The sequence below is a fragment of the Lepidothrix coronata genome, unplaced genomic scaffold, assembly GCF_001604755.1.
Source record: "Lepidothrix coronata isolate B3197 unplaced genomic scaffold, Lepidothrix_coronata-1.0 Scaffold364, whole genome shotgun sequence".
In the NCBI taxonomy this organism is placed as follows: Eukaryota; Metazoa; Chordata; class Aves; order Passeriformes; family Pipridae; genus Lepidothrix; species Lepidothrix coronata.
This window is the reverse complement of record NW_016690544.1, coordinates 111,027-124,107: the sequence shown is the minus strand read 5'-3', so window position 1 is coordinate 124,107 and position 13,081 is coordinate 111,027. Positions and strand designations below refer to the sequence as shown.

Here is a 13,081-nt window from a genome sequence, read left to right as displayed (position 1 = left end):
TTCTTTGTCTCCCACAGGCTCAGAAATCAGGAGATTGCCTGTCAGAACTGGATGACTTGTCTTTTTCTGGCTTGATTCTTCTGAACAATTTCCATAGAAACTTTGGCCTCGTACAGTGGGATCGGTTCATCCAGCTGAGGCCTAAAGGGAAAGAGTAAAAGTGTCTGCTGAGCACACTCAGATCAACAGGGATGTCACAGGACAGACTTTACTTTCACTGTGTAAACCTCACTCCTTAAACAAAATGAAAGTTTTATAGCTTTGCTCGAGTGCACAGGAGGAGGGAAAAACCCTAAAAGCAAACAGGAAACAGAATTTAATAAAAGTATATCCTTAGAGGGGGGAAAAAAGGGGTGGTGGAGGGGGTTTTGCTCAACAGCAACAGTTATCCTGCTTCGAGGGAAGGGATCCCACCTCATTATGGGAGTGTTCCTCTCTCCTGAAGCTCTTCCCAGCAGTGTTAGAGCTGGCAAGAGTTTTCTGCTCCTAATGCTGAAGTAAAAAAACCCACAACCCCCCTGAGATCTCTCACCTGAAAACGCCACTTGATAATTTCTCCATGATATCTTCTAGGATGGGTATCCAAGAGGACTGTCAAGGAACAACAGAGCTGGAGAGAAACCTCTAAATAATCACGTTTGCTGGTCAGAGCCCTGGACTGATACAAGCCCAGCAGGATCCAGGCAAAAGGAAAATGAATCTCAATTCCAATCTTTAGATCAGATTTTTGCACTTGTTTCTATATGAGAGACTTTTCCCACAATAGGATGAAGAAATGAAATATGGGATATTTCAATTCTTTCAATATAAAAATATTCAATATGAAATACAAGTGCAGCTTGCAGTAGTACAACATGAATCAATTATTAATCAACTAATCAAAGGCATTTTCTGTGCAGGATGAAGAGGACAGACTTTGGGACCAGATAACTGCCCTGACTATTCATACAGGCACCCAAAATAAATCAAAATACAACTGGGAACATAGGAGAGCCTGGGAATTCTTGGAGCAGAGCTGCCATCTGTGAGTCGATGAGTAACATCCAGGACAGCACAACAGATGGGGCTGTATTTAGGCTTTGTAGGAAACTCAAAAAATAAGGTTCATCCTTCATTTTAAGAGCAATCTGGTTGTTATTTGAAACTCAAGTCCTTTAAAAAGCCATCAGCTTGTGATTTCTTCAGACACTAATGCCAGGTGCTCCAGAATTTCACAAGATACACAGGTCCTTGAATCCAAACCCACACAAACCTTCCAGGACTGGAAATGTGATGCTCAGGGAGCTCAGTCCAGCTGCTCCAGCCCAAATGCAGAAGGCATTCCTTTTCCCATCATTCCTTCTCCCACACCCATATCTTCCCTCCACACATTCTGGGTACATTAATGAATAAGTACATTTTATGTACGTTGCAAAGAAGGGAGTGGTAAGAAGCCAAAATATTTGCACTTCTGCAGTGACCCTGACTGCATGAAGTTTACAGATGATGCATCCAATGCCCAAAAGAACAACACAAATCATTCCAGAGTTTCACTTGCATAATATAAAAAACTTAGAGAATTAAATCTTCAACTAACTGCTTCAAATTTGAACCAAAATATTGCCTTTTTTTGTCCCAGAAAAGGTGTTTTCTATTGCAGCAGAGCTTGTACAGACATTTTCAAGGCCAGAATTCCAAGTGCCCCCCAAAAGGATATAGAGATACTTCCCTTGCTGCACATTGGACAAGTTCCAGATCTCATCGTTCAGGAAGGACACCGTGGCTCCTTTAAGGAACAAGGAATGGCTGTCTGGAGGATCCAGCTTAAGCAAATGGAAGAGAAATGTTATTTAGTTACTTTTTCCCCTAAAAAAATAAAGGTTGAGTGGTTATTTATACAGATGGTTAAAACAGAGAAAAAAATCACCCCTTGCCCATCCTTAAAACTGAGGAAACTGGTAATATTTACAGGTTTTAGTGACAGTTTTCTGTATATATATATCTATATATTTTGTGTACAAGCTACTTGCTGCCACAGGTATCTTTACCTGAAGGTTTTTTTCTGTTGTTATCCAGTGTCCCCCAACCCCAAGCAGAGTGATGATGTCGTGCTTGTGAGGCAGCAGCTGGGATTTTGAAGCTGATTCATCTTCAGCACTATATAATTTCACTGGGGAGGAAGAATAAATTCATTTGAGCTCAGCAAAGGAGAATTTAGAAAATCCAGTATAAATCTATTTCCACACATTTCAGTGGAACTCCAAGAAGTTCTTCAGTTATTTCAGCTGAAAATAGTTGAAAACTCTGAATTTCCTATTTTATTTGTACTCTGAATATTTTGTATGCTTTATACACTTTATATTTGAAATACTTTATTCAGAATCATATCTTATATGACTGAATAGTAACTTCAGAGTTGGTTCAGAGTACAGGTCACCAGTGCTGGCAGTTTTGGGTAATTTTTGTATTAAAACAAGGCAGCAGAAACAGTGATGTCACAGCCCTATGCTTTGAACACATTTTTTTTATTTTCACTTTCAAACGGAGGAAGATTTCAGCTGAATTCAGCAGCTTCCACTAGAGGGTGACACAAGGAGGGCTATGCAATAAAGATAAACTAGCTAAAGAATAAAATCCTATGAAGTGGTGCAGCTTCCAGCCACATTCCTTGCCAATAATGCTGGAAAGCCCAAGGCAGTGGTGGTGTGAGGAGCAGCTTTCCCACAGGGAATACCTCCAGCATCCAGCACAATGTGCACTCCCAGCCCTCCCCCAGGGAATACCTCCAGCATCCAGCACAATGTGCACTCCAATACCTCCAGCATCCAGCACAATGTGCACTCCCAGCCCTCCCCCAGGGAATACCTCCAGCATCCAGCACAATGTGCACTCCAATACCTCCAGCATCCAGCACAATGTGCACTCCCAGCCCTCCCCCAGGGAATACCTCCAGCATCCAGCACAATGTGCACTCCAATACCTCCAGCATCCAGCACAATGTGCACTCCCAGCCCTCCTGTCTCCTCCAGGCAGCTCTCAGCCACGTCTATCTTGCCGTGGGCCACGTCGATCACCCGGGCTGGAAGAGGGGGACACACGGGGGTAACTCCAGGAGAAATGCAGAGTTTGCATTCCCAGTACAACAGGAGCCTTCTGGGCTCTCCAAGTATCACAAACCAGGCTGCAGCTGAGTCAGAAAAAAAGTCAAAACCCCTGCCCATCGTTCTGTTCCCTTTTACAACCCAGTGCAAAATCCACGCCAAAACCAGGAATGCAGAAGTGAGACTCACAAATCTGTTGGGCCCAAAAGGACAACACATGGTACTCTAGAAATCCTTCTGTAAGTTCATTCTTTGCTATTCTTCTTGGCCCTTCAAAACTACCAAGCCCTGGAGTGCCCAGCTGTGTTACTGAAGCCAAAGAGTGGCCAAAAGATAAGGAGGTTTTTTATTTCTCATTATCTCTGGAACAACCACAGCAGCAAAGGGTGAGCTCTCCCAGCACAGCTTCCCTTACCCTACAGAACTGATCTCACAGCAGGGATGACCTCACATCCCATGGCTGCCTCATGGTTTTAACCTGGAAATGACTCTCCAGGTCATTAATTAACAAGAACACGTGGTCATAGTGTAATAAAGATGGCATATTAATTAATTAATTAATTAATGGTAGTCACATTCCCCATGTGCAAACAAAACCCCATAATATCCTTCTCAGTTTCTTAAAAGGTTGTTCTTATCACGGCAATTTGACAAGGTATAAAACCTCTGCAAACACTTTCACTTTGTGAGAACAATTCTGATTTTGTGGACCCAAGGCCTGACTATGACAAAGAAAGGCCAGAGTTTCACCAGTTTGACTGTTTTCTGATTTCTGCTTAGTTTTGTTCCTTAACTCAGCACAGTGGTTCAAACTCCACTTATCAGAATCCTGGTCAAGTTCCTTCCTAAATAATGCTGGAAAAATTCCACTCCACTGTGGCAAAGGCTGAGAACAAACTAATATAATTTTTTATAATCCTTTGTAAATCATACACTTGTCACAAAGCATTTGAAAATCAATTCAGTTCCTCCTGTGACCTGCACAACTTCCAAAGTCATGTTATTCTCACTGGCAAAACTGCAGTTTCTCTCTTCCATCACCTCTGGGAGAAGCAGAAGTCCCAGGATTTCCCAGCTTCTCCCAGGGTTTGCTCCCCCCAGGAAGTTCAGCTGCCAAGTTTAAATGCTGTCACCCAAAGGATGTGCTGGGGCTTTATTGACCGTGCTCAGGGGAGCCAGAAAGGCCCCCCCTGAAAGCTCAGTGTTGGTGTTACAGAAAAAAAAAATCATCACACAAATCAAACTAAAAAAAAAAAAAAGAATGGGGTATCCCAGGGAACAGAAGAAATATCTGTGTATGTATAGGTTCTTTTTTTCTTGTGTTTCCAAAAGGAACTCATCACATTATTAATGGAATATTCTGTCTCGAGTCTCAAACATGGGGCATTAAAATGTCAAAATTAGTTATAGTCCCCTCCTTCATCCTATTATTATATTTACTGCAGAGATTACTGAAGACATAAAAAGCCCCATCCTGTTGGTCTAAACATTGGTCTAATCCTTAAACATTACCAGGAACTTCTACTTCAGGCACCGGGATCAGATTTATTAAAAACAACCCCCAAAAACCCAAACACAAACCCTGAGCCTTTTTGCTTTCACACTCAAACTGTTTCTCTCTTTAAAGCTGTACCCAAGTTCTATTTCTTTATTTGAAGTTGCAAGTATAATTCCCCCCTCCCAACCATTCCATGGAGCAGCTTGTTATGCCCAACACAAACTGCTGCTCACTGAAAACTGAGAGACTCTTGCTAAAAAACTCCCAAAAAAACCCACTAAACAAGCACAAAACTGAAAAATTTCCACCCACAGACATGAGGAGCCACTTAGAGCTTGGGTTACTCAGAGCCTTTATTTGATATTAACATTAAAACTTAAAACTGCTGAACTTTGACTGAACTCAAAACTGCTGCAAAAAGCAGCTCTGCCAGAGTCAGACTGGAATGTGCTGGCAGGGCTGGGAGAATAAAATTGCCAAGTCCTTCCTTAGCTCATGAATTTTTCATATCATTAGCAAAATATACCCATAAAATATTGCAAAGGGAAGATTTAGGTGTTTTGTCTTTGACCCTGGTGTACCAAACCTCTGCACATCACCAGCATTCCCAAAAATCCTTCAGTTCTGATGCCTGTCATGTCTAGAGTACAGTAAAAGAGGCTTCTGGAACAAGGAAAAATAGGGCTTTTTTGGCAAGTTGCAAAAAAATAGAGGTAATACAAATATAAATAAAAACTCCAGAGAAATGAGTCTGCCAGGTCCTGCATTCCCAACAAAAGCTTTGCAGTTCCCTGTGGAGGATCATTCAGGTCAGGCAGCAGAAGTGCTCTTGTGTAACACCAGGCTCTGCTTCCTGCAGCATTCTGAGCCTCCAGAGCCTCTGGAAGAGCTCCCTGGAAACTCCCCCCAGCCCTGCAGATGTGTGGAGGGCACACTGGGCTGTCTGTGCTCCCGGGAGCCGGGAGGGGATGGAATTTGGCAGGAACTCCATGTCTGGGGAGCAGCTCCAGCTCCTTTGAGCCCTGTGCTCACACAGTGTCCCCGAGGCAGTGCCCTGTGCACCTGCAGAGCACCAGTGCCCGGGCTGGGGAGGCACTGGGAGCCACAGGGAGATGGGAACACTGCTCCAGTTCTCCTGGGAAGGCAGGATTAGCAATAGAGAGGGGGGAGAGCCCAGGGACTGGTAATGGCATCTCACCCCAACCCCTGCACGTTCGGGCTGGTGCACATTTGATAACTGGCTACCCAAGGCACTTTTTACAGCTGCTTTTCTGTACACTTCCTTGGATGCCAACAAAAATCATCCACTGACAACTAAACACAGTGACTGAACTGCAGCACCCTGGATTTTGGGGAGGGAAACAGGCACCAGTTCTAACCTCTGTTCACTGCCCTGCAATCCCACCAGACCTGGCAGTGCCATCCTTTCCTTTAAAACTGCCTGAACAAAGAGATATTCCACTTTCCTCCACAATGCAACATTGAAATAAGGACAAGTTTGATCAGAAAAGACTCCAGGAGTATTTTCCCGTAGTCCAAGTGGCACCATTACTTATCAGGGAATAAAACCCCAAAACTGAGGTATCAAAGAGAAGAAGTCAGGGAATAACACAAGGACTGTGTGCAAGGCCAAGCTTGTTTAGAGAAGAGGAAAAGGCAGAGCCAGGTCCAGGTGTGACAGCACCTGGGACTGAGCTCAGCCCAGCCTGGGAAGGTACTCCTGGGAGGAAAGTGGGGCTGATGAGCACTGGATGTCAGGCCTGTGGTCACACCTGGCCTCTGGCTCAGGGACCTGGATCCCACACTGGGATCCTGCTGAGTTAGGAACCCTTCCTTCTGCTCACAGCAACCACTGTGTCCAATGAAAAGCCTTCTTGAGCATTGCGCCTAAAACAGCACTCGAGCACTACTGGAAAGCCCTGACAGTCAACACAATTCAAATGGAGAATAAAAATGCCAAAAGAGACACCTAAACCAGAAATTAAACACCTATGGAGTACAGAAGTAACTTGAGAACTATTTAATTAGACTATTTACCAATTTTCGTTTCGGTTTTCAGCTACTGAAATAAGTCTCTAGACCAGACAGAAAAAAACTATTTTGAGACATCCTTTAGGATAAACTGAAGGATCAAACTTACCCACGGGAGGCCTGAGCCTCTCCAGGAACTGCTTGTCCTCCAGGCTGTGGGCAGTGCAGATGACTCTGGCCCCTCTGTGCTGGGCCAGCTGAACCGCGATGGTGCCGAACGGCTGCAGGGGGAAAAGCAGATTCGTTCATTAATTCATTAATTTATTCACCTACAGCAACAATTTGATGCCCTTTAAGAACAACGAGATCACAAAGGCCATTCAGGAGAAGTCAGGGGAGTATCCACAAATGAACTTACTCCTGCAACAAAACACAGCTGAACCAAGAATTGAACATTCACAGATCTGCTTCTGTCCTACGTGAGGCCAAAAAAGGTCTTTTCAGTGACTGGGAAGCTCTGAGCAAACTTTCAGTCATTAACTGGTTCTCCTCTTCAGCAGAATAGCTGAGATTCTACTTTAATTACCACAACCACCTTCCCTGCAATCGGAACTTGGAGCTTTGGGACCTGCTGGAGGAAGAAATGCTCCAAGGAAAAGCCCCAGCTGTGTTTCCATTACAGGACCTTGGCTGAGGAAGCTCCATGTCTCCATTAGCAATGAGGACTGCAGGGATGCAAGTCAAACTATTGCCAAGGAAAGTTAAAAAGCAGAGGTGGGAAAGGAGTAAAAAATAAGGCATTTTCCTGAAGTTATATCTGAGGGCTCAGGGTAAAACTGTGTCACTGTACAACAGCAGAAAGCCCTCCCCACACAGCAGGCAGGATGGAACTCCTGGCTCAGGATCTGATGTGGGAAAGCCTTTCCTATGAATCCATTCACTGCCAGCAGTGAGGCAGAAGCCTTGGGAAGTGCAGGTGTCCGAAATCCCGAGGCTCTGGTGCTCAGCCAGTTATTCCCAGCAAAGGGATGTGGTGTCCCTGCAGTCACTGCCCAGCTGGTACCTACACTGGCTCCATCCAGCACGAGCACAGTTGTCCCAGGAGAGGCCTGGGCCAGGTAGTGCAGGGCTGTGTAGGCCCGGAGTCCATCCCGCACCGTCCCGGCTGCTGCAGCCCAGCAAACCTTCTCTGGCTTCTGCACTGGGGGGAGAACACACAAACAAACAATCAAAACACGGCAAAACCACCCAGCAAACCTTCTCTGGCTTCTGCACTGGGGGGAGAACACACAAACAAACAATCAAAACATGGCAAAACCACCCAGCAAACCTTCTCTGGCTTCTGCACTGGGGGGAAAACACACAAACAAACAATCAAAACACGGCAAAACCACCCAGCAAACCTTCTCTGGCTTCTGCACTGGGGGGAGAACACACAAACAAACAATCAAAACATGGCAAAACCACCCAGGAAACCTTCTCTGGCTTCTGCACTGGGAGGAGAACACACAAACAAACAATCAAAACGTGGCAAAACCACCCAGGAAACCCCTGCCCTGTCCCAGCTGCTCAGGAGGGTTCCAGCTGCAAACAGGGCAACGGCAACAAGGCTTGTTTCCCTCTCATGTATTTAAAAAAAAAACAAGGAGAAGATATCTTACCATCTTTTACCCAATAAAAGCAGGGATTTAATTTTGGTGTAACCAAGTTTAAAGGGGTCACCTCCTAACTACACAGCTGGAATTCATGGACACTCACAGAAACACAATACAAACTGATTTACAGTCACAGAGCCCCAGAGTGGTTTGGGTTGGGAAAGACCTTAAAGATCATCCATCCCACCCCCTGCCATGGGCAGGGACACCTTCCACCAGCCCAGGGTGCTCCAAGCCCTGTCCAACCTGGCCTGGGACACTTCCAGGGATCCAGGGGCAGCCACAGCTTCTCTGGGCAGAACAAAATTTGAGCAGAAGAGCAGTTTGCTCAGTAACAAACTGTTGGGAGAAGCACAGACACTCTCAAATTTAGTACCCTACTCATTAAAGCAAACTATGCCCAGAATGGGAAAACTGGAAATTCACAATAATTGAAGAGAATGTTTCCAAACTAGGCTTTCCCTAATCCTCATTCCCCGAAAATTCCTTTCTCCAGCCTCCAGTCTGTTCACTTCATCCCATCTGTTAATCTGTGATATTCATGGACTGAGTCAAAGTGAGGAAAAGCAAATTTCTCCTCAGCAAATTTTGTGACAGATGAGGTGAGGGAAAAGTGTAACAATAATGAAGCAAAAAAAGGGAAGTTAGAGGGGAAGAAAAAAGAAAAAGGAAAAAAACAAAGTCAATTTGTGTGATTTGGGCCCAACATGAACCCATTAAACATCAAAGAGAAAGCCCTTGGGAGCACTGAGAGTTCAAACCTCTGTGACCAGGTGGAGCACCTGGAATGTTGGAATGTTGGAATGGAAGGAGTGTGCCCAGAGGCCCAGGGGAATGAGCTCCCTGTTAGAAAGGCTGACCCAAAATCTAAAGAGGCAGTAAATATAAATATTAGGAAAATATACGATCTACGTACCCAAATAATGCTCGTGAACCAGGATAACTTCACAGAGACCAGACTCCTCAGAATCCAGAGGTAAAATTCCTGAAAGGAAAGGAACACAGACCTTGAATTTCACACCAGCATCAGTTCTAACCAAACCAGCTCCTGAGGAAACCCCTGGGCCCCCTTGGGGTGGGTTCAGTCACCTCTGGGCACGTTTGTGACAGGCAAGAAAACCTGGACCCTGCGGTGTCCATGGGCACAGGGCAGTTCCAGAGGGGCTTCAAACGGCATTTTGGGATTGTCAGGTGATGTGTGAACCCATTTCACACTGAGTGTTCCCAGCTCCACTCCAGGCTGTGGCTCCCAGAGGAGGAAACAGGCCCAGAGCAGCCCCCCCAGCCCCCTCTCCCCTCCCAGCCCCATCCCTGCACTCGTGGGTTGCAAAGGCAGCACAGAAGGGACAGGAGGAAGCAGAGGAAGAACACACAGGAATGTGTGAGTGTGTTAAAAAGCTGGAACAGAGCAGAGAACTGAAGGGCAAACAAGGCACTCAGGGAAGGCAGAGAGAGCACACCCAGAGTGGGCAGAAATAAAAAGATCCCCATCCTGGTCATGGCAGAGCTTTTCCCTCCTCTGGCCACAGGAGGTTCCTGAACAGGAGGTTCTGGCATCCAATCAACCTCCTCAATAAATGTCCCCTCCACCCCAGGGAAAACCATTCTCTTCTTCCCCAAACCTTACACTCCATTGAGACCTTAAATCCTCAGCATATTTGGCTGCTACTTCCAGTCTTTCCTAATTCCCAGTAAAAACGGCCACCCTACAGTAACTGTCCACACCTGCAGCTCTCTCCAGGGTTTATCCATGGAATTATCAGTCTATGGGAGCTGCCAACTGCAGTTCCTGTGCAATGAGGAAATGAGGCAGGAGGGGCCACAATCTCCAAACACACATTCTTACTGTCCACCCTGTCCTACCTTCAGAACTTCAGCCACCCTCTAATCCTTTAATTTAGCACACAAAACATAAACAGGTCTGAAAGAATGTCCCTAAGAGACATCTCCTCTCTCCTAAAGCACCATTCACATTTTGGTGGTTAACACCAAATCCTAGGAGAAACTTCTAGAACAGAATTCTCATTTGCAAGAGTTTGTTCACGTGACACCAGCTGAATCTTTGAAAACACATGTCAGATGTAGCTTTAACAATTCTTATCACCTCAGCCATTCGTTGTAAGATTTCTGGTTGTGTCAGCTGATGAGGCCAACAGGCACTGACTTACCCACCACTTCATCATCCGGCTGGAAAAATGTCACCTTGCTCCCAACTCACCAGGAGAGGGGGGAAAAGGAGAGAAGAAGAGAAATGTTTATAGTGAAATGGAACGTGCACTTGAAAGCTCTGCTTCTCACTAGCTCAAAAAACTACAAATACACACTGCTAGGGAAAATAAATAATTTATTAATTACACACCCCCCACCCAAATTCAACCCAAATGTTGAATTCCCTAAACTTTGGCACCTCATCCACACACAGTCCCATGCAGGGACACAGAGGGGAGTCTGAGAGAGCCAGGCTGGGACTGCACCCACAGGTGGATCCCCAGGGCAGCAGATGCACTGTGAGAGAACTTCCTGCCATAAAGGTGTCCTGTACAAACAGGATTTATGTGTTCTGGATGGCCAGACCCAATTCCTGCCCTAATTCCTGCTCCCCCTCCCCAGACAATGCCACTGACTCACCTTCCAGCACCACTCCAGAAATCTCTCGTCCCACAGGCACGAGTTCCTTCTTCAGCTTAATTTCTGACAGAAGCTAAATTAAAACAGTGGTTACAACACTTACTGAGGCTCTAAATGTGCATATTTATATCATCTTACAGTGTTTGATCATCCCAGGAAGGAGGCTGGGCCATTCCAAGAATGTTATCCAGGGAAAAAAGAACACACTTTCCTCAATTCACTTGGCACTGATTTTCTGTATTTAAATTCAGAAGCATTTAAAAAATAAAAACACGGGGTTATTACCAGGCAAGACAACGTGGGACTGGGGAGTGCAGGGGAAGATAAGAGGGGTTTCCTGCAGGAGAACTCCCACGTGCCAGCTGACCTGTCCCCATGAACGAGCACCCCAGTCACAGGTGCTTTTGATTTAGAGACATGCAGGAGCCCCCCAGCAATGCTGTGCCTCTGCACAGCCTCAGGTGGCAGAGATGGGACTGGGCCAGTCCCCAGCCAAGGCCCTGGAGACCACAAACACCCCCAGCCTTCATCAAACCCCGGGGAAATACCTTTGTGTCCACCCAGCTCAGGGCACAGGCCCTCACTTGCACCTTCACCTCGTGGTCCCCGGGGGGAGGAAGGTTTTCCTAGGACAGATTTACAGATGTTACATTGCACAGTGAGCAGGAATGTGCTCCCAGGAGCCTCTCCAGACTTTCCCACAGCCCCTGCTCAGGCTGTTGTGCAGGCAGAACAAGAATGTTTCCTCAGTGAAAAGGGATTTACCTCCCCATTTTGAGTACATGTGTATCACTATTATTATTACTGTTCTATTACTGTAATTCTCACTATGATATTACCATTATTATCACTATTATATTTCTACTATTATTGCAAACTGGTCACCAGACCTCACAAAACCTCTGCAGACAGTGACATTATTTTTCTGTTGGGTTTTTCCCCCCTTCTCTGAGACTCAAATCCTGACAAACTCACTGAGGTCAATATTCCAACAGTCCAAATGGTGCCAAAGAAACAGTCCCACAAGTGGTGGCTTCCTCCCTTGCAAAAATGTTCAGCTAATGAGGCCTCCCCTTCCTGTTTCACCTTTTGGGTTTGGGATTGATACCAGAAATGATCTGAAGGAGTTCAGTGCTGCTCCTTTAAAGTCTTCAATGAGCCACATTGAATTCTGTGGCTCCAGAGAGCTCCTGAAGAGCTGCCCCAGGCACTGGGGCAGAATCCTGTTCTTCCATGGTGGGTGTGTGCTGGAATTGTGATCCCAGTCTCCACTGAGAGCCAAGAACTCCCAGGAGGACAGGAAACACCAGCAGCCAACACTCCAAACCTGATCATTTCCTCAAGCTCTGTTTCTACTTTTCCAGTGACCAGAAAACCCAACCAGGAGATGTGGACACAGGGTGAATTTTTCAGGCCTGCAGAGCTTGTTTTCAAAGCTTGGACAAGAAAATTGCAGAGAAATCCAGCACTTGGCAAGTGCTGCCTGACGATAAAATACACTTCTCCTGCCTTCAGTCCCCTGTCTGTGTGTGCAGGGATTCTACCAGTTCTTTTTCAAGCCTAGAGGAGATTGAAGTGCTTCAATTCCCTGGTGGCATTCAGCCAAACTCCCTCCTCCCTCTGCCTGATTAATGGAGCTGTTGTGATGGGAACTCACTCTTTCCTGGAACACAAAGGTCATTTCCTCTCCAGGTGAATTCTGCTGCCCAAACAAGGCCTTCATAGTGACCTGAACAAACACACAGAGACCAAACTGTGATGTCTGAATGTCCAGAGAGCAAACAGGTCATTAAAGCCTTATTTAATTAAATAACTCAAATCACTCCATAAGAACAACAGCAACTGTTTGCAGGCAATTCGAGTCTGTCATTCAGAAGTTTTAAACCAGATCAACAGATGAGGCAACATGTACTGTCACCTGCAACAGGTTTTGTTAAATAACACAGCAAATCCTCAGGGCTGACAATCCCAGAATCATGGAATTATTTGGGTTGGAAGGGACCTTAGAGCCCATCCAGTGCCACCCCCTGCCATGGGCAGGGACACCTTCCACCAGCCCAGGTTGCTCCAACCTGGCCTTGGACACTTCCAGGGATCCAGAGGCAGCCACAGCTTCTCTGGGCAACCTGGGCCAGGGCCTCTCCACCCTCTCAGCCAGGAATTCCTTCCCAATATCCCATCTAAACTAGTTTGAAGCCATTCCCTGTCCACAGTCTCTCTCCATCTTTCCTGTAGATCCTTCAGGTCCT

General features: G+C 46.0%; 1 protein-coding gene across 1 annotated transcript; it reads right to left on the bottom strand.

Annotated features, from left to right (window-relative positions):
* Positions 1 to 6: 6 nt before the first annotated feature.
* Positions 7 to 12,864, bottom strand: CRYZL1 (crystallin zeta like 1). Its single transcript, XM_017838856.1, has 12 exons — positions 12,490 to 12,864; positions 11,381 to 11,458; positions 10,833 to 10,905; positions 10,373 to 10,417; positions 9,121 to 9,189; positions 7,617 to 7,750; positions 6,719 to 6,830; positions 2,960 to 3,058; positions 2,028 to 2,149; positions 1,697 to 1,802; positions 533 to 578; positions 7 to 141 (listed from the first exon to the last, which is right to left on the bottom strand). The coding sequence occupies exons 1-12, from the start codon at positions 12,553 to 12,555 to the stop codon at positions 42 to 44; spliced, it is 1,050 nt and encodes a 349-aa protein (XP_017694345.1). The 5' UTR covers positions 12,556 to 12,864; the 3' UTR covers positions 7 to 41.
* Between the last annotated feature and the right edge of the window lie 217 nt (positions 12,865 to 13,081).